Source organism: Rhamphochromis longiceps, linkage group LG17 (assembly GCF_057381845.1).
Source record: "Rhamphochromis longiceps isolate RC_006_pf linkage group LG17, R_longiceps_female_GT1.1, whole genome shotgun sequence".
In the NCBI taxonomy this organism is placed as follows: domain Eukaryota; kingdom Metazoa; phylum Chordata; class Actinopteri; order Cichliformes; family Cichlidae; genus Rhamphochromis; species Rhamphochromis longiceps.
This window is the reverse complement of record NC_140573.1, coordinates 20362617-20382319: the sequence shown is the minus strand read 5'-3', so window position 1 is coordinate 20382319 and position 19703 is coordinate 20362617. Positions and strand designations below refer to the sequence as shown.

At 41.7% G+C, this 19703-nt stretch overlaps 2 protein-coding genes across 4 annotated transcripts; one reads left to right on the top strand and one right to left on the bottom strand.

Moving 5' to 3' along the window:
- Positions 1-1684: 1684 nt before the first annotated feature.
- On the bottom strand, positions 1685-11786 carry dmtf1 (cyclin D binding myb-like transcription factor 1). 3 transcript variants are annotated; one of them, XM_085387732.1, is made up of 17 exons: positions 9644-11786; positions 7664-7779; positions 6593-6727; positions 6171-6256; positions 5837-5948; positions 5247-5323; positions 5007-5164; positions 4893-4925; positions 4697-4806; positions 4384-4612; positions 4155-4306; positions 3857-4042; positions 3503-3585; positions 3272-3430; positions 2976-3197; positions 2545-2650; positions 1685-2088 (listed from the first exon to the last, which is right to left on the bottom strand). In XM_085387732.1, exons 2-17 carry the CDS (start codon positions 7770-7772, stop codon positions 2054-2056), a joined length of 1992 nt encoding a protein of 663 aa, XP_085243858.1. In that variant the 5' UTR covers positions 7773-7779; positions 9644-11786; the 3' UTR covers positions 1685-2053. The 3 variants fall into 3 exon arrangements, with proteins under 3 accessions (XP_085243858.1, XP_085243857.1, XP_085243859.1); XM_085387731.1 differs by having other exon boundaries at positions 6632-6727; positions 9644-9675; XM_085387733.1 differs by lacking the exon at positions 9644-11786 and adding an exon at positions 9584-9602.
- A 131-nt stretch (positions 11787-11917) lies between these two features.
- cwf19l1 (CWF19 like cell cycle control factor 1) lies at positions 11918-19424 on the top strand. The gene is made up of 14 exons (XM_085387743.1): positions 11918-12067; positions 13678-13762; positions 14756-14840; positions 15048-15149; positions 15233-15447; positions 15534-15649; positions 15846-15930; positions 16311-16463; positions 16586-16733; positions 16835-16914; positions 17010-17219; positions 17891-18010; positions 18102-18199; positions 18857-19424. The coding sequence occupies exons 1-14, from the start codon at positions 12045-12047 to the stop codon at positions 18999-19001; spliced, it is 1665 nt and encodes a 554-aa protein (XP_085243869.1). The 5' UTR covers positions 11918-12044; the 3' UTR covers positions 19002-19424.
- Positions 19425-19703: the final 279 nt, after the last annotated feature.

Here is a 19703-nt window from a genome sequence, read left to right as displayed (position 1 = left end):
AAATAAACATATTTTTATCCTGATACACTGTTCAAACCTTTAACAGCTGCAGCAGAGATGAACCATGGTGGTGCCCAATAAACCTGAGACGTCACAATGGCCATGTCCATCTTTTATATACAGACTGTGGACATTATGAAGGCATAAACATGTTTTATCCTAAATCTACTTCCAAAGTGGACTCTTCAGAACAATTCAAACATAGACAAGCTCACAAAGGGAACAAAGGACCAGGCCACTGTCATACCATAACCTCATCTTATCTGTTAGTCTGAGAATCTGCTAATTATGGATTATAGTATGCCATGCCACCACCACCCCTTCTCAGGAGAGAAAACGGAAGCTAATGGTGGTGTGTGTCGTCTGTTACCATTAACTAATATAAAAACCCATAGTGGTGCATTCAGGGGGCTTTCTGTCCTCAGCCCAAATTCAGATGTATTCTGCTGCTGTTACCTGCTCAGGTGAGAACCAGGTGGGCTTTTCCTTTAACCTGGATGCAGGCTGTGAGCATGGAGGGAAGCAGCAGTTCAGTACTGTAGACGTTAGCAGGCAGCTGTAGCAGCACATCGGAAATATGCAAACCTGTGTTTTCTCCGTCTGTCGGCTTCTGATAACCGTGTATATAATTACTGTCCACATGTGGCTGAGAGGATTTTAAGTTGGATTTAAATGCCGAATTACACAGACTGCCAATTCTTTGCACTAAGCATTTCTAAATCACACACACTCTCTCTCTACCCTTTTTCTCTCTCAGGCCAGCTGTAGCACCAGTGGAAATGAATGAAAGCTTTGTAAATGGCTTTACCCATAAAGCTGTGTCACTGTTATTAATCTGGCTGTTTCAGATCCATTCAGTCCTCAAGCATCCATTCCTCCTGCTGCTCCTGCTTTATGACCTGTTATTCATATAAGGTTTTCAGTTTTCCAATTTTCCAAAAAACACCATCGAGGGTTTAAAAGCCTTCAGATCCTCTTTTCAATAAAGTTTAAAAAAAAAAAAAAAAAACAGGAGCGGGAGGTTATTTTCCATCTAAAGATAATAAACCTGAGTCTAACAGAAAGAAGACAGAAAACTAACTAGTAGCGACGTTTGGTAGGTTGAATGATGATCAGGTAGAATCTGATACGTCCACAGCACGAGGCAGCATTAGCAACCAGGGAACAATGGCAAGAAGAACCCTGGTGCTTAATTAGTTTGGAGTAAATCCTCCAACCAGCCTGTTTAAAGGGCCGGTTTGCCCAGAATTACCAAACCAGACTATAAACTGGATTCCGCATTAATCATGCAAGGCTGCTTATGTTTACACCAACCGTAAGAAATCACTGCCTCTGTGGGCAGCTATGACTTCTGACTAGTTCAAGCAAAACTCACAAAAAACATCAAAACCAGCAGCACTCCCATCTCTGCGCCATCTGTTGGAATGAATGCTCTCTGAGGGACTATTTTCAGCTGCGGATAAATCCAGCGGGTGTTACAGGCGTTACCAGCTATGAAACAATGGAAACAGAGCTGTGTGTTACAGAGGAACAGGATAAACCTCTTTAGGGCAAATAAGCCCAGCCTTTCACAATAAAAGCCAACCTGACCACAGCTTCAGGATTATGTTTTTTTTACTTTAAAATTTCACATAAGTTCCTGCTGAAAACAGCAGTTTACGATTTAAAGTCTTCAAAAATGAGCATAAATAAATAAAGGTGTACTTAAGTCATGAAAAAACAGGTGGAAAATGTGTAACATTGAACTATTCCTTTGAGTTCTGTTGATCATTGTCACCATCCCGACAAAACAACTTCATGTAAAATGAAAAAGGATGATTTTTCAGATCCAAGGGTCCATTCACATTAAAGTGTCCAGGCTTTAGAGTCTCTTTGGCACTGCGGTCATTTCATTCAGGGACTCCAAAAATGTTCCGTTTAGTTTTAAAGTGCTTGCATCCGTTAAAGAGGAAACGGGAAGCAGGAGAGGAGGGAGTATCACAGTCTGACATGCTGGGTCAAGCCCAAGGGTGGAGGTGTCGCCCTGAGCGACAGCTGCAGCGGGAAGTCCGACTCAGTCAGAGACTTCCTGGTTTTCCAAGATGGGATCTGATGAAAAACAAAGGAAGTGATGCTCAGGTGAAATTCGTGCAGCAGTATGAATACTCTGATTACACACTTGGAGAGAAACTTCAGGCTATATTTTTCATGTTAAACAATTCTTGTTTCTTTAATTTATTTTTCTATTTTTAATCATCAGAATTTCCAAGTGCACCACAGGGGTAGAGGGCATCAGATTTGGAAGCCTGGGTATTTTCACCACCCCGCCATACAGCTGGGCGGCGTGGACACTAAAGCACAACCTCATCATTTAAAAGACACGAAGGCTTGAAAACCCAATCAAACAGTGTGAATTTAAAGCAGCGCACGCAGCACACAGGGACTCGTCTCTGAGCAGTAAAGGAGATGCTGAGCCTCATGGGTCACGGTTGCCATAGTTTCACTGACAGGAGGCAGAGCATAGATTCGCAGTTACGTTCTACTTTAACTGTGTGTGCGTGTTACCCGTTAGTGTGCTACTGATGTTGGGAGGAGACACGATCAGCACGGCACTCCCAGACGTTATCCCAGAATGCACCATTGGAGCCTCCATCGGGGGGGAACGCAGGCCCTGACACACACACAAACACACACTGTTGTATTGTTCAGTCATCATTGTGTGCTCCCTCTGGGTACAAGGACAACACAGCTGACTTGGTTGTGTTGTGACCCCACCCTCCCCCCTTGTTTTTTCTCACTGTACAAATATATTTATTTGTTTTGTTTAAGTTAAAATTCTTACATATTCTGGTCATAAAAAAGTTTTAATCCACAAAACTGGCTTCTATTATTTTGTCCACCCCTTTATTTCTCAACAAAAACAGAACGATACTAACAGAAAGCTTTTCGAATTAAAAGCACGCAAACAACGTGTGAGGAAAAACTGAAGCTTCTACTTTGTCTGTGTCACTGAAGCCATTCGTCATTGGCTCCTGAGTTTCCGTGGCGACACTCTCCGACCCCTCCAACAGACTTGCGGCGTCGAGACGATCGTCCTGGCCCCGGGTCTCAGTCTCCACCACCAGCTGCTGCTGGCTGAGGGCTTCAGAGGAGGAGGAGGCGGGGTCAGAGGTGACAGTCTGGATGATGACGCCATCGCTGGAGCAGAGACTGTCGGCCTGGAGATGGAAAGCATGTGAAAAGACGCACACGCACACACACACGTTTACCCTCAGCAGGGCAATAAACTGACCGACAGACTGTGGAGGATAATGTGTTCATGAGATGAGGGCGAGGAGCTCGTCGTCAGGGTAACGGTGCTGTTATTGGCTAAGCTCAATGGAAGGCCCTGATTGGGTGTCGTCTGGAGGTAGTAGGTTCCTGGGGTGCCGGTGGGCTGCAGGTGGAACGACTGCACAAAGAAAAGGTTTTAAATTCATTCATATTCATGTGTTTTATTGTGAAAGGCGCTCGTGGTGCTTACCGGCAGGATCTCAAAGGTCTGCAGCGCTCCAGCATTCAGTGTGATGGTCTCGCTGTCGCTAGCTGCTGCCGCTGAATCTGACGCTAACACAGAAACACAAACAGAGCAACAGTCAGAGGTCTCGCTGTCAGGACAAGAACATCTTCAGCTGCAGGCAGCACACCTGTTACACGCTGTCCAACAGGTAAACCTCAGTCACCTTCTTCTCTTGATTCATCAGCGTAGTCTGGTTCTAATTCTTCTTCTTCTATGGTGGTTTAGTATCTCCATAAAAAAAAATAGTGTGGCCACAGCAGCAGCACACGCAGAGGAAGTGAACATGTGGGTGGTGTAGTGCAGGCGTGCGAGGCTCACCCAGGTGTGTGATCTGCAGCGGGATCTGTAAGGGAATCTGCAGTGCGGCCACAGAGCTAGGGGCGGGGCTGGCTCCGCCGCTGTTCTCGTCTAATCGGGTGAGTCGGATCTGAAGGGAGGAGGGGCTGCCCGGAACAGATGCTGACTGCGAGGAGGCCATGAGCTCCTGGAGGCCCTTCAGGAGGACTAGCGACGCAAACCACATCACGAGATTTTAATAATAGAAGAAGAGAATCAGAAACATGAGGAAATAAATGACGGTATTAATTTGTGTGTGTGTGTGTGTGTGTATCCATACCACTGAAGGGGATGTCCTTGTGATTGGCCACTTGTCTCTTGATGCTCCACCACTTTGATCGGAGCCACTGGGGTGATCGAACGCTGCTCCATCCGCCGGCGAGATCCTCCCACTTAATTTCATTCTCATCATCCACGTCAAGCTCTGATATCCTGAAACACGGTATCAAGCTTACACATGGTTTACTATGCTCGCTCACACACACGTGTGCACGCCCACACCGCCGTACCTGCGTACAAGATTCAAGTCATCTTCCTTCGTCCACTCAGTTCCTCCACTGTGCTTCCAGTTCAGGTAGTTCAGCCATTTAGACCGACACTGCTTTTCTGAGCGTGTGCGGACTCGATCAGCCACCGTCGCCCATGACACGCCTCCTGTGACCGCCGACCCCGGTGACACCCCTGCCATCTCGTATACGACCTCGGCAAGCCGTCGCTCCTCGTCCTCGCTCCATTTACCTGGTTTTTAAAAACAGAGCGAATTTCAAAATAAAAGCAAGCATTTAAATATCTCTACAAGTACAAACGGCTGCTGTGCAGTACCTGTGTTGCACGTGTCCTTCATCAGCCGGCAGCGATCTTTCACAGAGGATGCACTGCGACCTAGTGCAGCACCGATAGTCGCCCAGTCGTTCCCGTGTTTCTCCCTCAACCTAAACGCATCACATATAAACACGGGTTAGTGTGAAATCCATTTTACACCGTCATCAAGCGCTCGTTAAAACAAAGTTGTACTTACGCCTTCAGCTTCTCGATCTCATCAGGAGTGTACCTAAGACACAAACCACTCCTTAAACAAAAACCAACAAACTTGCACTGCCTTTCTTACACCATCTTTTCTCTGTGCACTCACTTGCCGACATGGTTGCGGTTGTCGTACATCCGGAGGACTCGTCTGTAGACGGCAAACAGCGGCCTGTTCAATCCCAACGCCACGGAGCGGTAGAAGTCCTTCCTCTCCTCTTTGGACATCTCAAAGATGATCTCTGCCGGGTCCTCGATGCCGCGGCCCTGAGATCGTGGCCACAAGAACAGTTTAACGTCATCAGACGTCACAGAGGCAGAAATTATGTCAGGGACCAACCCCACGTACCTTCACGTACTGGTCGATGTTCCTCATGAGGATGTCGATCTCCTCTTTAGACCACATGCCCTGTTTCCACTTATGACCTGAAAAGGAAGAGACATGAAAACCTGCATTGTTTCTAATGAACAGCAGGGGGTGACTCGTCTGGACTCCAGCCATATGAAAGTCTTTCCTGAGGAGTTCATGGTTCCAGTCGCTGGTTTGAGTAAAAAATTATGTTTATTTTATACATTCTGGTTTCATTTAAAGTCAAAAAGGAGAAGAAAAATCAGCTTTTAACCAGACTTTTTTTTTCCCTTTGTTAAGTTTGGCTTTATTAGAACTTTTTATTGTGTACTTTGCTGCTAACGGACTCCAACATCCATCGAGGCGGACTACGAGGTGTGCAGTAGGAGTCCTAAATAAACATCATGCTGTCTTCAACAGGACTCTAAACTAGAGTCTGACACCATGAAGTCATCAGGAAAGAGTTCACTGAGCTCATTTTCACACAGACTTCCAAACAGTCTGACTTCTTTTGGGCCGTGCTGTTTTCTCTAAGCCTCTCAGTGAGCTGCATTCACTGTCTGCTACAGAGGTTCTGGCCTCGTTGGTACCTTTATTAGCCAGCGTGTCTTTGTCTTCTTTAGTTGTGAACCAGGCCTGACTGACAGGCGACACCTCCGTCTTCTGATTGGCTGAGAGGGAGTCTTCATCTTCCTGTAGGATCTGCAAACACAAAGTGATCAAAATGAAAACCTCTGTTCAGTCACACCCCGTTCTCTTACATTTAATCCATTTCATATAAATAAAACTCCTTTTTGTTTTCCGTCACTTTGTTTTTATTAAAGCAGAAACAGCTCACTTTTAACTGGTGGCTCATCCTTACAGGAAACTATACAGAGCAAACACAGAACGCTTAGAATAAGAAAAAAGGAGCCTGAGCACCACCTGAATCTGAGTGACGCTGTCCTCAGAGAGCTCATCCGCCGTGGGCGTCATCGTCACCTCAAAGGTCTCCGCCTGAGTGTCCGACACTGAGAAACGACACGGAAAATCTTTTACCCTCGAACCTTATTATCCCGCCAGAAACCCAAACAACTTCACATATCTGAAGCTTTATTTGTGCCATTTAATGCAGACATTAACAGCAAACACCATAAACCAGCATGAGGATGATGACGTCACCAGCAGGTACTTTCTGGCTAAGGAGACCAGGATCTGAACAATCTGAGTTACCTCACTTGTATTTTCTGTTATTTTTGCTGGATTTGAGTAAATTTAGAGTTTGAGTAAATGAAAACCCTCTGATCAGGATGCAGCTGCAGCAGCTGTTAGCAGCAACCGTGTGAGGTGATTTCAGTGTGACTCACTGTAGTCATGAACGGGGAACGGTCCAGAGCTCGTCTGACCTGGCAACGTGACGACGGAGAACTGAGGCGTGTCCGAGTTTTCCTGCTCGTGTGTGGAGAGTCGCAGCTTCTTCTGGAGTGGCTCCGAGTCCTCGTCTGCACACACACACACACAGGGCGACCGTGGCTCAGGGGGTTGGGAATCGCATCTGTAACCGGAAGGTCGCCGGTTCGATCCCTGGGCTCTCTGTCCTGGTCGTTGTGTCCTTGGGCAAGACACTTTACCCTACTTGCCTACTGGTGTTGGCCAGAGGGGCCGATGGCGCGATATGGCAGCCTCGCTTCTGTCAGTCTGCCCGAGGGCAGCTGTGGCTACAACTGTAGTTTGCCTCCACCAGTGAGAGTGAATGAATAGTGGTATTGTAAAGCGCTTTGGGTGCCTTGAAAAGCGCTATATAAATCCAATCCATTACACACACAATTATTTCTATAGCCTTAATCTGACAAAAACATCATCTAAAGTTTTTGTTGTTATTTTTAGTTTCACTTTTATATTAATTGGGGTTTTTCTTACGTATACGTTTTAAGAAGTGTCACATTTATTAGAAAAAACAACAATTTTTTTTTTTTTAAATTGGGTAATTTCAAAACTTGGAAAATTATCAGGAGAAAAATTCATTTATGAGGAAAAAAAGACAAATTATCAGAAAAAATGACCAATTTACATGAATTTAAAAAATTCAAAAAAACTTAAAAACTGAAAAATATGAGGAAAACGCTCAAATTTATAGGAAAAATGACAAGAAAACATCACAAATTTGAACCCTGGCTGTTCTGTTTCCACTCAGGTGCAGTGTAAGAGAAACAAACACACAGGAGCAAAAAAGTAAATAAATAAATGTGACAATTAAAAAAACAAAAGTGTTTTAATTTAATCAAAATCACCACACAGAATGTTAAAATTAAAAACCCTGAACATACTTTAAGTGTACTGATTAGTTACTGATGGGATTTGTGTGTGTGTGTGTGTGTGTGTGTGTGTGTGTGTGTGTGTGTGTGTGTGTGTGTGTGTGTGTGTGTGTGTGGACCCACCAGAGGGAGGACAGTGCAGTATGATGCTTCCATCACTGTCCTGAGTGAGCGTGACAGATTTGACGTTTTCTAAAGCGCCGGCGTCGTCGTCCTCTGCTGCTAAACTCATCCTGCAGCTGCAGAGAGACACAAAGACGAACTCAGAGTGATTTCACAGCCACAGGTGTTCTCAGGTACTAATTTCTCTACGAACACACCAAATTATCACAATTTGGTGTGTTCATAGTAGGCTGCAAAGCGGCTTGTAGGTTAGAGGCGCCCTATATAGGATTATTCTCTTTTTTCTCGATCAGCGTCTGCTATACTCAATGATATAATAGAAGAAGTGCTGAAGCAGCTTCTTTGGTATTTACAGGGTTCAACCGGCTGTTATTTTGGCATCAAACACCTCAGGGTCACCTCAATCAGTTAGAAACCTTCATAAGAAAAACTATTTACAGCAAAGATCTGCAAGGACTGGGACGGATTTCGACTCTGTGGGTGCCTGAAGATGGGAAAATCAAGATTTCTACACACTAGATCTGACTAATGACTAATCTCAGTCCTGATTAAGCTTGTTAATTATTTGCTTCTTTAAAAAAATAGTAATAAAATGTCACTTTCCAAGTGAGTCATTTTTCTGTCCAACCATCAGGGTTTTTCTAGCTCCAAATGGGTCATTTGGGTGATTGATCACATAATTATATTTTTTAAATATGTACATATATTATATATAGAAAAAAAATCACACTAACTGCCTAAAACTCAAATTTCGCTGACAGTGATAAAATAATAACAACAACAATAATAATAATAAAAACAATGCACATGGCACAGTTAGCACCCTCTTAATAAAAAGAAGCACAACACGGTAAATAAAACATCATTTATTAATTTTAGGTGAGGTATAGAAGTGTTGCTTTTGTAATTTTTAAGACATGTTATGATGCTGAGTTTGCAAAAATGAAAGTATCAAATGTTTTAGCAGATGTTTTTTATAATGAAAAAGAGCTGATAGGCAACTAAACTAAAAATCACAGTCAGAACTCCCTTCTGAAATCTGACACTTTAAGCTAAGCGCCATCACTGTGACTCAGTTCCAGCAGTGTCACTGTAGATGTGTGATGCATGTGATCTTACACCGGTTTATGAAGACAATAAATACTGTAAACCATACAAGTTAACATGTGTTACTTTTATTGTGTACACGCCAAGCTGCTTTGAAAAACAGAAGGATTAAAAGAAAAATTGAATGCTCACAGACAGTTCTTTTCCCCAACAATAAAGTATAATAACATTTGTTATTATCAGATGCGGCCGGTAAATTCAGGGGAGTACCTATCATTTTTTACGTGATTTATAAAATGTAATAATTCTACCCTGCTCGCTGCCGCCCCCCACTGTTTTGAGGGGAAATATAACAAACAAAGAAAGGTGTAAATTATTTTCAAATATTCCGCATTTCTTTGACAGCGAGTTCACAGAATTTAAGTCTTTAATGTTTTCCTTCAATTTACGATCAATGATATGTTTACTGGCATTTAATTATCAAAACTCTATCAAATTTGGAGGTTTTTAAACGGAGTTTGGCGGACGCTGCTGTGCATCGTTATTTACACTGATGAAAAGATCGATTCTGCGCAGACTAACGCATCTTTAATGGTACGCTTACATGAATATTAGAAAAGAGACCAGCGCTGTTCTAACGCATAAGCTGTAATGTGATACGAACAAAGACCGGCATTCCCAACACTCAGTGACGCTGACTCCATGCTAACCGTTAGCCTGCTGAAAGCTAAGCAGCTGAATGAAAGACGAAAACTCTCCGGCGCCATGTTAGTCGACAAGCTGCAGCTTATGGCGTCTGTGCAGTTTGACACTGTTTTTGCGCTTTATTCTCGGCTTTGGTGCAGTTTTTATGGCTCCGAGTTTTCTCCGCACCTCTCACTGGCTTCGACTACCAAACAGACGGTGAATTTTACTTTTGATTTGGCTACTTACTTCCTGTTTTTAGTCCGGGAACTTGCAAGTTACCAGGATGAAGGTAAGTGCCAGGATGGAGGCTCGGCTGCGCGAAGGCCAGCGGGCTGCCAGGTCCGTACAGTATCCGTAAATTGTTCATGCCTATGTTAATTATATTTCATGGTTTTTAATAAACGACATCTACGACTGAAGCGCCATAAAAAGGTAAAAAGGAAAACACATTTTTGTTTGATTAAAACATGTAACAAATCAATAAAACTGAAAGTTGTAAGAGTAAAAAATATGAGGTTGTCTTTCCCCTCGTGAATTTTGCATTTTTCTCTGGCAAATGTGTGATGAGTTGTTGTTGTTTTTTTTTTTATTTAACAAGTTTTTTTTTCTCATTTGTGTTTTATTGGTTTTCTTATTTATACAACATGTACAACAATACAACTTAATCACAGTGTGTGTGTTGGGCGGGGGGGAACAAGACAAAAACAAACAAACCACAAAATACAACGAGATTATACAAAATCGGGCCTCCCATTTTGTACATAGTTCAACCATTTCGAGCAGTATTCGTCAAATGAGTCCGCCTGCAACTTTAGCCTAAAAGTTATTCTTTCCATAACAAAAATAGTATATATCACGTCAGTCCACTCATTTATAGTAGGAGTATCCTCATTAAGCCAACAACGGGTTATGGCCTTTTTGGAAGCTACCAACAGCACACTGAACAAATATTTATCCGCTTTACATAGTTTAAGACTCTAAGTTACCTAGGTACAATACTGCAAAATTAAATTGTATTTTCTTTTGGAAGATTGTTTCCAGGACCTTATGTATTTCCTTCAAAAATGGAGCCACACAAGGACATTCCCAAAAAATGTGGAAATGATTTGCTGCTGCATGTCCACACTGCCTCCAGCATGTTGTCTTATGGGAATAATTGGATTTTTGAGCCGGGGTATTAAAATAATGAATTACATTCTTCCAACTGAATTCCCTCCACGAGGAGGCGCTTGTTACCGACCATTGCTGCCTACAGATCCCATCCCATTCCTCTCCTGTTAGGGATAGATTACCCTCTGTTCCCATCTTGCTTTAACATATCTTGTATCATGACCCCAGGTTGGTCAGTGAACGATATAATATAGAAATAATTTGTTGATAGGGTGCATCTCTAAATGCATTCTCGAATATGTAAATAATTTCTTCATTCCCAGTCGATAACTGGTGATGTTTTAGCTTTTATTCAGGAAGTCCCTCAGTTGCAAATATCTAAAAAAAGTCTTGATTTTGCAACCCAAACTTATTCTTAAGGTCCTGGAAACTCATCACTTTTCCGTCTTTCAACAAGGTACTGTATGTGGTGAGACCTTTATTAGCCCACCACCTAAGAAATCCAGCTCTGTGATTTAATTGATACTTTTTAAGTACTCTTTTCCATGTCTGTATTGAGCTTACCATCCAATGGTTGCCCGGGGCTCCCAGGAGACGTAACTTTGAGGGATCTCCTATCAGTGCCCCGATAGGGAAGTTGCCTCCCAAGGAAAATTCCACTTCCTTCCATCTTGAACAATATCCAGGTTTACACCACCCCACCAGAGTCCTTATTTGGGTTGTCCTATAATAAGTCATGTAGGCAAGGGAGGCCCAGTCCTCCTCTATCCTTGGGAAGCTGAAGTGTTTTAAACTTAACTCTTGGCTTTTTACCCGCCCATATAAATCTGGAGAGGATCCTATCCCATTCTGCTATCTATCAGTATCTATCAGGGCTTTCTATAGAAACTACTGAGAACTTGTGTTTTTTGTACATTCAGTTTGTATCCCGAGTAGGACCCATACTCCAGTTAATTTAACTATTTAAAGTCTTAGAATTTTATTTTTATTTGCTTATTTTGTTAGTTAATGCTTGATTTTACCTCCCTGGTGAAGTCCTTTAATTCATTCATTCGTTAGTCTTCTGTCCCATTATTGATATGAATTATAAATAAAATAAACAAACACACTGCAGATTTAATAATTAAAACAGAGTAAAATCAGGATTACAGAGCTGAGTGGATTTAAGAACAGGTGTAAACTACAGAAAAAACAGAAACAACGTACTGAAACACGGCAGCTTCTTCAAACCACTCAAATCAAACCTGGCAACAACTATTTCCGCACTGAAATCTGTCCGGGTAGCCACATGGAATATTTCTTACTGTTTGAGCTACTTCTCTTGTAGTTTTTAGAAATTAAAATTATCATTTTTAATTTAATAAATGTTTGTCTTTCTTAGTGTGTCTCGCGCAGCCGCGTGTACTCCCGCTTCGTAAATTACAAATAGTTCCGCCTTTGTTTTAGTCGGACAGTTACTAGCGACGGGCGGTTAATGGAAGCTGCTAAAATCCAAATCCCACATTTTAAGATTTAGAGTAAAAATCTGCTCAGGGACATGGAGGAGCAGCCGCTCAGAGTGTAAGTCTGCTCAGTGAACACAGGACGCAGCGTCCGGTTAAATGTAGCTTCTGGTTAAATCGATGCTGTTTATGTTGTCCATGTTGATTATGTTGTTTCAGCTATGATGTTAGAGGATCTCCGTTTCTAATACAAACACGTTGGTAAAAGAAAAATATGAAAACCCTTCCGTTAACAGGCGTGTAAACCTCACCGGGTCAGGGTCTTGTAATTGTTGACTTTTTCGGAACTGTTTAGATGCAAAAATGTGACCACTCTCATCAGACTTAAAACAAATTTCAGAAATTTTAAGCGTTTCTTATTAACTTCAGATTTATATGTTATAAATACGCGTTTCACTGCTGAACGTCAGTGTTCATCCACCCCCAGGATGGGTTCTAAAGCCGTCCGCCTAATGTAAAATGTGTTTAAAGGTTTGAAAATATACGAGGTCATCACTTTTATTTCGGCATAATGTATTACACTGAAATATACAGAACCTCGTTAAAAACTTGCATGATTCAAGGTTGCATTAAACAGTCTCCAGACGTAGAGGCATGTTTGATATTTGCAGTTTGTGGTGAAAAATCTGCACTTTACCAGAATATATTAACGTCATTTTAATTAAACAGAATGATATCCACGAGTTCTGTTGATTTATTTTATTTTAATGTTATTTTAATACGAACTCTGCTGCTATTGGTCCAATCGAAGTATGCTACAAAAGAGCATAAAAAACCTTTTTCATATCACCATTGTCAAATTTTAGAAAAATACAAGTTTTTAAATTTTACTAATTTCAAATTATTTAAATCTGCCTGTCTAATATACAAAGTTATACATGGTCTGGCACCTCCACCATGAGTGATTTTATTAAACAAAAGTCTAGCAGGTCTCAACTGACTCGAGCCACTGTTAGAGGTGATTGTGAACTGGCATTCAGGCGGACCACCTTTTCACAGAATGCTCTGTCAGATCAAGTCTACCCATCTTTAAGAGTCACTTAAAAGGGCGGCTGAGGGACACGCAAACATGTGATCATGTTTAATAATCATGCTTTATATTGGATGGGAAAAAGAGTTAGTGTATTACAAAAAGGTAAAAACAACTGTTAGTGCAATGGGTGAACGCGATATCACGACAGTCAGGGCATGTGCAATACTGGGGTTTGTGCAATATAATTGATGTGTTTCCGTTATTGTTGTCTATACTGTCCTCTGTGTCCACTCTTCTTGTCATTGTTTGTTCTAGTATAATGTGATCACTGTTTTTGTCCTTGTCACATGACCTGTAAATAGTGTCTCTGTATGTTTTTACTAACTTGTGTTTAACACCAACCTGCCAGAGGGTCTGCAGATGGAAATTAGCCCAAGGCCATAATCTGGCATATTTACATTTGTTAAAATGTTCATTAATATGTATTGTTCCTCTTTCTAAAAATAAATAAATAAATAAAAATAAAAGAGGCACTTTGTGCTATTGATGTTTCAGTGTCCAACTTTACCAATGAGTAAGGCATCATTCAAGTCCCAAAAACACAACAGATGTTTGGAGACTGTCTGATGTTTTCCAGAGGAAATCATCTATGAATTGCCTTGATTGTTAAAATATTAAAACATGCGTGTTTCTAGTTTGGCGTGTGGGGACGTTGAAGGCCGTCTGAACGCTTTGTTCAACCGAGTCCAGGCCATCCAGAAGAAGACTGGGCAGTTTGATGTGAGTCAGATGCGTCACATTATCCAGTTATCATTTAATTTTTTTTAAATGATTTGTGGGGTTTTATATCTGTTTAGTTTTTTTTTAAATGTAAATTTGACAGTTTTTTCTTGTTATACTAGCTGTGATTTTAGCACGGTGGCACGGTGGTTAGCACTGTTGCCGCACAGCAAGAAGGTCCTGAGTTCAATTCCAACATCAGGCCGGGGTCTTTCTGTGTGGAGTTTGCATGTTCTCCCCGTGTCTGCGTGGGTTCTCTCCGGGTACTCCGGCTTCCTCCCACCGTCCAAACACATGCAGCTTGTGGGGATAGGTTAATTGGATAACCCAAATTGTCACTAGGTGTGAATGTGTGAATGAATGTGAGTGCGAATGGTTGTCTGTCCCTGTGTGTTGGCCTTGCGACAGACTGGCGACCTGTCCAGGTTGTACCCCGCCTCTCGCCCTATGACAGCTGAGATAGGCTCCAGCGCCCCCCGCGACCCTAAAAAGGATAAGCGGAAGTGAATGGATGGATGTTTTTCTTTTTTTAAAATTATTTTAATTTATTACATTTTTATCATAATTTGTTTTTCCTTTTTCCACATAGACTTGCCTTTTTTACAGTAAGCTTTTTCTTAGAAATTTGCCATTTTCTATTCTTTTACCAGTTTTCCTCTGTAAGTTTGTCAGTTGCTTTTACATGAATTTGTCAGCTGTTTCTCTTTTTTTCTGGCAATTTTGCGTTTTTTCTTCTAAATCAACCGGTTTATTTAGTTTCAACACACACTTGTTTACAGACTTTTTCTGGTAAATATCTCATTTTGTTTCTCATAAAACTTTTTATTCTTTTTTTTTCCATCTAAGTTTTCCCCCATCCATCCCCTTAAATGTTTTCTTGTTACCTTCAATGACCTGGTAGATCATTGTATAGAACTGTGTGTTAAGTTATCATATTAAAACACCTGTAATCGTCTTTAAGTTGTGGTGATTTTCACATCTGTTTTCCACCAGTTGCTGCTGTGTGTTGGAGAGTTTTTTGGAACGACGCCGGAAGCTGAAGCCGAGTGGCAGCTGTACAAAACCGGAGCCAAGAAAGGTGAAAAAATCTGGAACATCTGGGCAGATGCTCATCTTTATTGTTGCTTTTGACCACAGGGGGCGCTGTTACATTAATAGCATTGCATAAGAACTCAACAGCGCCTCCTATGTTCATGCTGAAAGCAAGCATGTTTTTTGGCTTTTTCTGAGGAAACTCAAAAGCCTCTTTTTTTTCTTTTTCTTTTTTTTCTCTGCGCCTCCTCAGCTCCCATCCACACTTACATCCTCGGAGCAGCAAGCCAGGAAACGGTAAAGAATTTCCCAAACGCCGATGGCTGTGAGCTTGCTGAAAACATCACATATCTCGGTAAGCGATCACACATATTCATGACCTTTTAATAAAAACATGAAACCAAAATGTGACACAGTGCTCTCATCTGTGCGTTACAGGCCGGCGTGGTGTGTTTACCGGCGTGTCGGGACTGCAGATCGCCTATGTCAGCGGTCAGGAAGCCCGGCAGGAACCAGCGCCGGCTCATTGCTTCACCTCCAAAGATCTGGTGGCCCTCATGACTCCTCTGACCAGCAGCTCGAAATTTAAAGGTGTTGACATCCTGCTGACATCGCAGTGGCCCCGAGGAGTGTGGCACTACGCAAACAACCCGGTAATGAAGATGTCTATGCTGCTTTAATTTTACTGCCTCTGACCCCACGAGATGCTGAATGGATTCTTCTGAACTCTGTTTGGCAGGAAGTGAACACAAAACTTTGTGGAAGCAACTCGATAGCCAGCCTCGCAGACAAACTGAAACCACGATACCACTTTGCAGCACTAGAGGGCGCTCACTATGAAAGACTCCCATACAGGTAAGCTGCAGAGTGGTGAGGGAGCTCACTGATGACCCTGTTAATTAATTTCTTCTGGATATCAAAGAGCCTTAAACCTGCATTATTTTGATTGGCCAGTAGGGGGTGACCCCCCTGGCAGAAGTCAGATTGATTCGAAGCAACTGTTTGGTTCTTGTTTTATGTTACTCCCATCTTTCACTGTGTCTATCGGCAGGAATCACATTGTTCTTCAAGAAAATGCTCAACACGTCAGCCGCTTCATTGCTCTGGCGGCCGTCAACAACCCCGCCAAGAAGAAGGTGCGTTTCCCTGCAAGACAAAGAATCAGTTACATGGAGATTATGTGCATAGCTGCATTTATTAAAACTTTGTGTCAAGGTTTTCTTAAAAGTTAGGAAAACATCAAAATCTGTGATTAATAAAGTCCTTAAAAAATGCTTAGAAACCACAGAGAAGTTAAAGTTTTCTTCACTGACCAATGTTTCCAGTGCAAACAGGAAGCCCTAATAGCCAATTCAGCTGAACTAAATTTAGACTCTCCCTGTTATTTTAAAACTCTAATTTAGACCCTGGTTCTCCTGCAGGAAATGCAGGTAACAGAGCAGATCTGTGCTAAAAGGTTCCTGCTGTGAAAAATTCTCCAGATGTGTCATGACAAGTGAAAACCTTCTGTCTGCAGTATCTGTACGCCTTCAACATAATCCCCATGAAGACCATGGACCCCGCAGAGCTTGTGAAGCAACCGCAAGACGTCACAGAAAACCCGTACAGATGCCCCACGAAAGACAAGATGGACACACAAAAGACGGCCTTCAGCGCCACAGAGGAGGAGGTTTGTTTGGAGTCCTCTGTGGAGATTCATAGTCACTAGAATTCACCTCGACTCTTATCTAAATCACCTTTGAATGTGTATTTGAGGTTTTAAAGTACAAAATGTTGTTATATGTGTGCCAGGAGCCAGCCAATCAGTACTTCTTCGACCTGAGCAAGAAGCAGGGTGGAGGCTTTCGGGGCCACGGCAGGAAGAGGCACTCTGATGGAGATGGGCGAGGGCGAGACCAGCAGCATCATCAGGGGCAGCCCAAGCAGCCCCGCCGGCACCGTGAGTCCAGCCACACTCTGTTTATATCTGGTTTAAGAAAGAACTCATTAGTTAGTGTGGTTTTGTGAGGTTACACAGATAATTTGTTTTTCTGTGTGCAGCTCAGCCCTCGGGTCCATGCTGGTTCTGTCTGGCCAGCCCTCAGGTGGAGAAGCACCTCGTCATCAGCATAGGAACACACGTGAGTTCATGCTGTTCATAAATCTACATCACAGAAGCTCCTTCGAGACTTCACGTAAAAGCGTTAGAGCCGAGTGAGGATGATTTGTTCTGCAGTGTTACCTCGCGCTGGCCAAAGGCGGTTTGACTCCTCGCCATGTGCTGATCCTCCCCATCGGACACTACCAGTCGGTGGTGGACTTGAGCTCGGAGGTGGTGGAGGAGATGGAGAAGTACAAGTCAGCCCTGAGGAAGTTCTACAAGAGCAAAGGAGAGCGCTGTGTGCTGTTTGAGAGGAACTACAGGAGCCAGCATCTGCAGCTGCAGGTAGAAACACGACCAAGAAAACATGTTTTAATTCAGTGTTATTCGTATTGTTTTTTAATGATACTGTAGGGTGAATATTTTCTAATTTTGACAGATGCAGTGTGTAGAAGTGTAAAAAGTCATATTTTTCACTTTAGAGTGCAAAATTTTACATATTTGGTTTTATCGTTTCAAAATTTGAGAAGAAAAGAATGATAAAAGTTGAGCGTTTCATTTGTGCCACTTTTAATCTAAAATAACTAGCTAAAGCTTCATAATTCTATTTTTTAATAAATTGTTTTTTGCTTTTGTATTTTAAATTTGATTATGGAGGTACACAAGATATTTCACTGTAATAAATGATGAAGTAACACAAACTAAAACAAAAAGGTCAACAAAGATGTGGTAAACTTGTGCACTTTATGCAAAGCTGCTAAAATAATTTGAGATTGAGCGTAGAATTAGATAAATATTTTTTTAAGTCTGCTATTGCTGACATACAAGAAGCCAGTTATTCACAAAGTAAGTCACACCTGGGCAATAAATTAGCACGTTTAAACTCCTTGTATCTTTATTTAGAGTGTGATTCCTGTGATCCAAGCGCAGGAAGAGAAACGTAAAATGATTTTTTATTTACTGCCACATTTGCTGATCACTTTATTTATCATCTTCTTGTTATTATTGTCATTCAGGTTGTGCCGGTGCCGTTGAACCGCTGTGCCACAGAGGACATCAAGGAGGCGTTCATGGTCCAGGCTCAGGAGCAACAGATGGAGATGATGGAGATTCCTGAACACACTGACCTCAAGCAGGTACCCGTAAACACACCTGGAGTACAGTGGTTTGGCTATTCTGGGATTTTTAACATCTATTTGAAAAGCTGAATTAAACGTGTGTGTTCAGATTGCTCCTCCAGGGACTCCATATTTCTATGTAGAGTTGGACTCGGGGGAGAAGCTCTTCTACCGCATTCAAAAACATTTTCCTCTGCAGTTTGGAAGGTGAGCATCAGTCCCCATTAAACACCCTTTGTTTGCCTGTAAATATAAAGAAGAGCCTCATAAAATTTCAGCACTGTCAGTGTCATCTTTTAAAGCTAAAATAAAACTGTTTCTTATGAAATGTTATGTATAAATGCAAATGTTGTCCAGATGCGTTTTTAATCACATTTGGATTAGATTATTAAAATAAAAAGAGAAAGCAGGTCATTCTGTTTATACCTGTGTTCTCTATAAAATAACAGAATTATCAAAACGTCATCAGAAAAATTACGTTATATCAGAAAGTGTAAAAACAAAAGCCTCCACAGGGGGCTCCAGAGAGCTGGACAGTCAGGACTTACCCATTATGTATACACAAACATACCTACAAACCTGTTTAAGTCAGGGAAAAGATGCTTTGGTTTGCAGAAAATTATTTTTTAGTCTCATGTTATTCAGTAATATTGGTAAATAATTATTACCAATAATTCTGCACACTGTTAATGTGTTTTGTTCACATAAATATGCACTGATCTAAAAATGACAAATTGCTGTTTCCAAAATGTCAGTCATGAAATTTTAGGGAAAAAAACTTGATGGGAGGTCAGAATTGCACTGTGGGAGAATAATGTCAGTGTCACAGAGTAACGGTGTGGGGGTTTTTGTGTGCGTGCGTAGGGAGGTTCTGGCCAGTGAGGCGGTGCTAAACATCCCGACTCGAGCCGACTGGAAAGAGTGTAAACAAAGCAAAGAGGAGGAGGAGGAGAGCTGCAAACAGCTGAGAGATGACTTCCAGCCATATGACTTCACCTGGGATGAATAATTTACACACACGTACTTGTACAGTTTGCTTTGTGGGGACCATGGATGATGCAATGCATTGTGAGGACAGTTGTTGGTATGATGCATTCCTCTTCATCTATCCTGAACATGAAAATTGAGTCAAACAGCATTTTTAATACGTCTTCTTGCTTTTGTTTCTACTTTTATGACATTCACTGTCATCTTAACTATATCAATCCACTGTTTCAGGTAGAATGAGATTGCATAGAGTTAAGTTTAACTTGGTACGGAGACTGGATACTAATTAACATCTCATTTGTACCGTGTGTTAGCATTAGTTGATTTTGTTACCTTTGGATAAAGCTGTGACCAGTCTTTATGCTAAGCTAACTGGGTTCAATTCTCTGGTGTAATGCTCAGTAAAAATTTGCATCATATCTCAAACAATTTTTTTTTTTTTTTTTTTTTTTTAAAATCAGATTTTGTTTTACAAAGCGTGTGTATTTCTTTTTAATAGTCACAGTGAGGAAATGGGAGTATAACTGTAAACCTCACTGCTGGGCTGTCTGTTTTTATTGGTGTTTGGGGAAAAAAAAAAAAAATTAAATTATGATTTCTAGCGTCTAAAATGTGAATAGTAACCTTTTGTTGCCACCCGTTTATAAACACGCGTGTTATGGTTTTCGAAAACAGTCTGTAGTGTAGTTTGGGTTCCCCCCCCCCCCCGCTAGGGGGAAAAAAA

Bases quoted from the DNA above. Each gene is read 5' to 3' on its own strand.
- dmtf1 (XM_085387732.1), bottom strand. From the start codon at position 7,772: ATGAGTTTAGCAGCAGAGGACGACGACGCCGGCGCTTTAGAAAACGTC. The intron at 5,165-5,246 runs GTACGTGGGGTT...CCACGATCTCAG, and splicing joins ACATCGACCAGTACGTGAAG to GGCCGCGGCATCGAGGACCC. The intron at 4,926-5,006 runs GTGAGTGCACAG...TTTGTGTCTTAG, and splicing joins AACCGCAACCATGTCGGCAA to GTACACTCCTGATGAGATCG.
- cwf19l1 (XM_085387743.1), top strand. From the start codon at position 12,045: ATGGAGGAGCAGCCGCTCAGAGT. The intron at 14,841-15,047 runs GTGAAAAAATCT...GCGCCTCCTCAG, and splicing joins CAAAACCGGAGCCAAGAAAG to CTCCCATCCACACTTACATC. The intron at 16,915-17,009 runs GTGAGTTCATGC...TTTGTTCTGCAG, and splicing joins TCATCAGCATAGGAACACAC to TGTTACCTCGCGCTGGCCAA.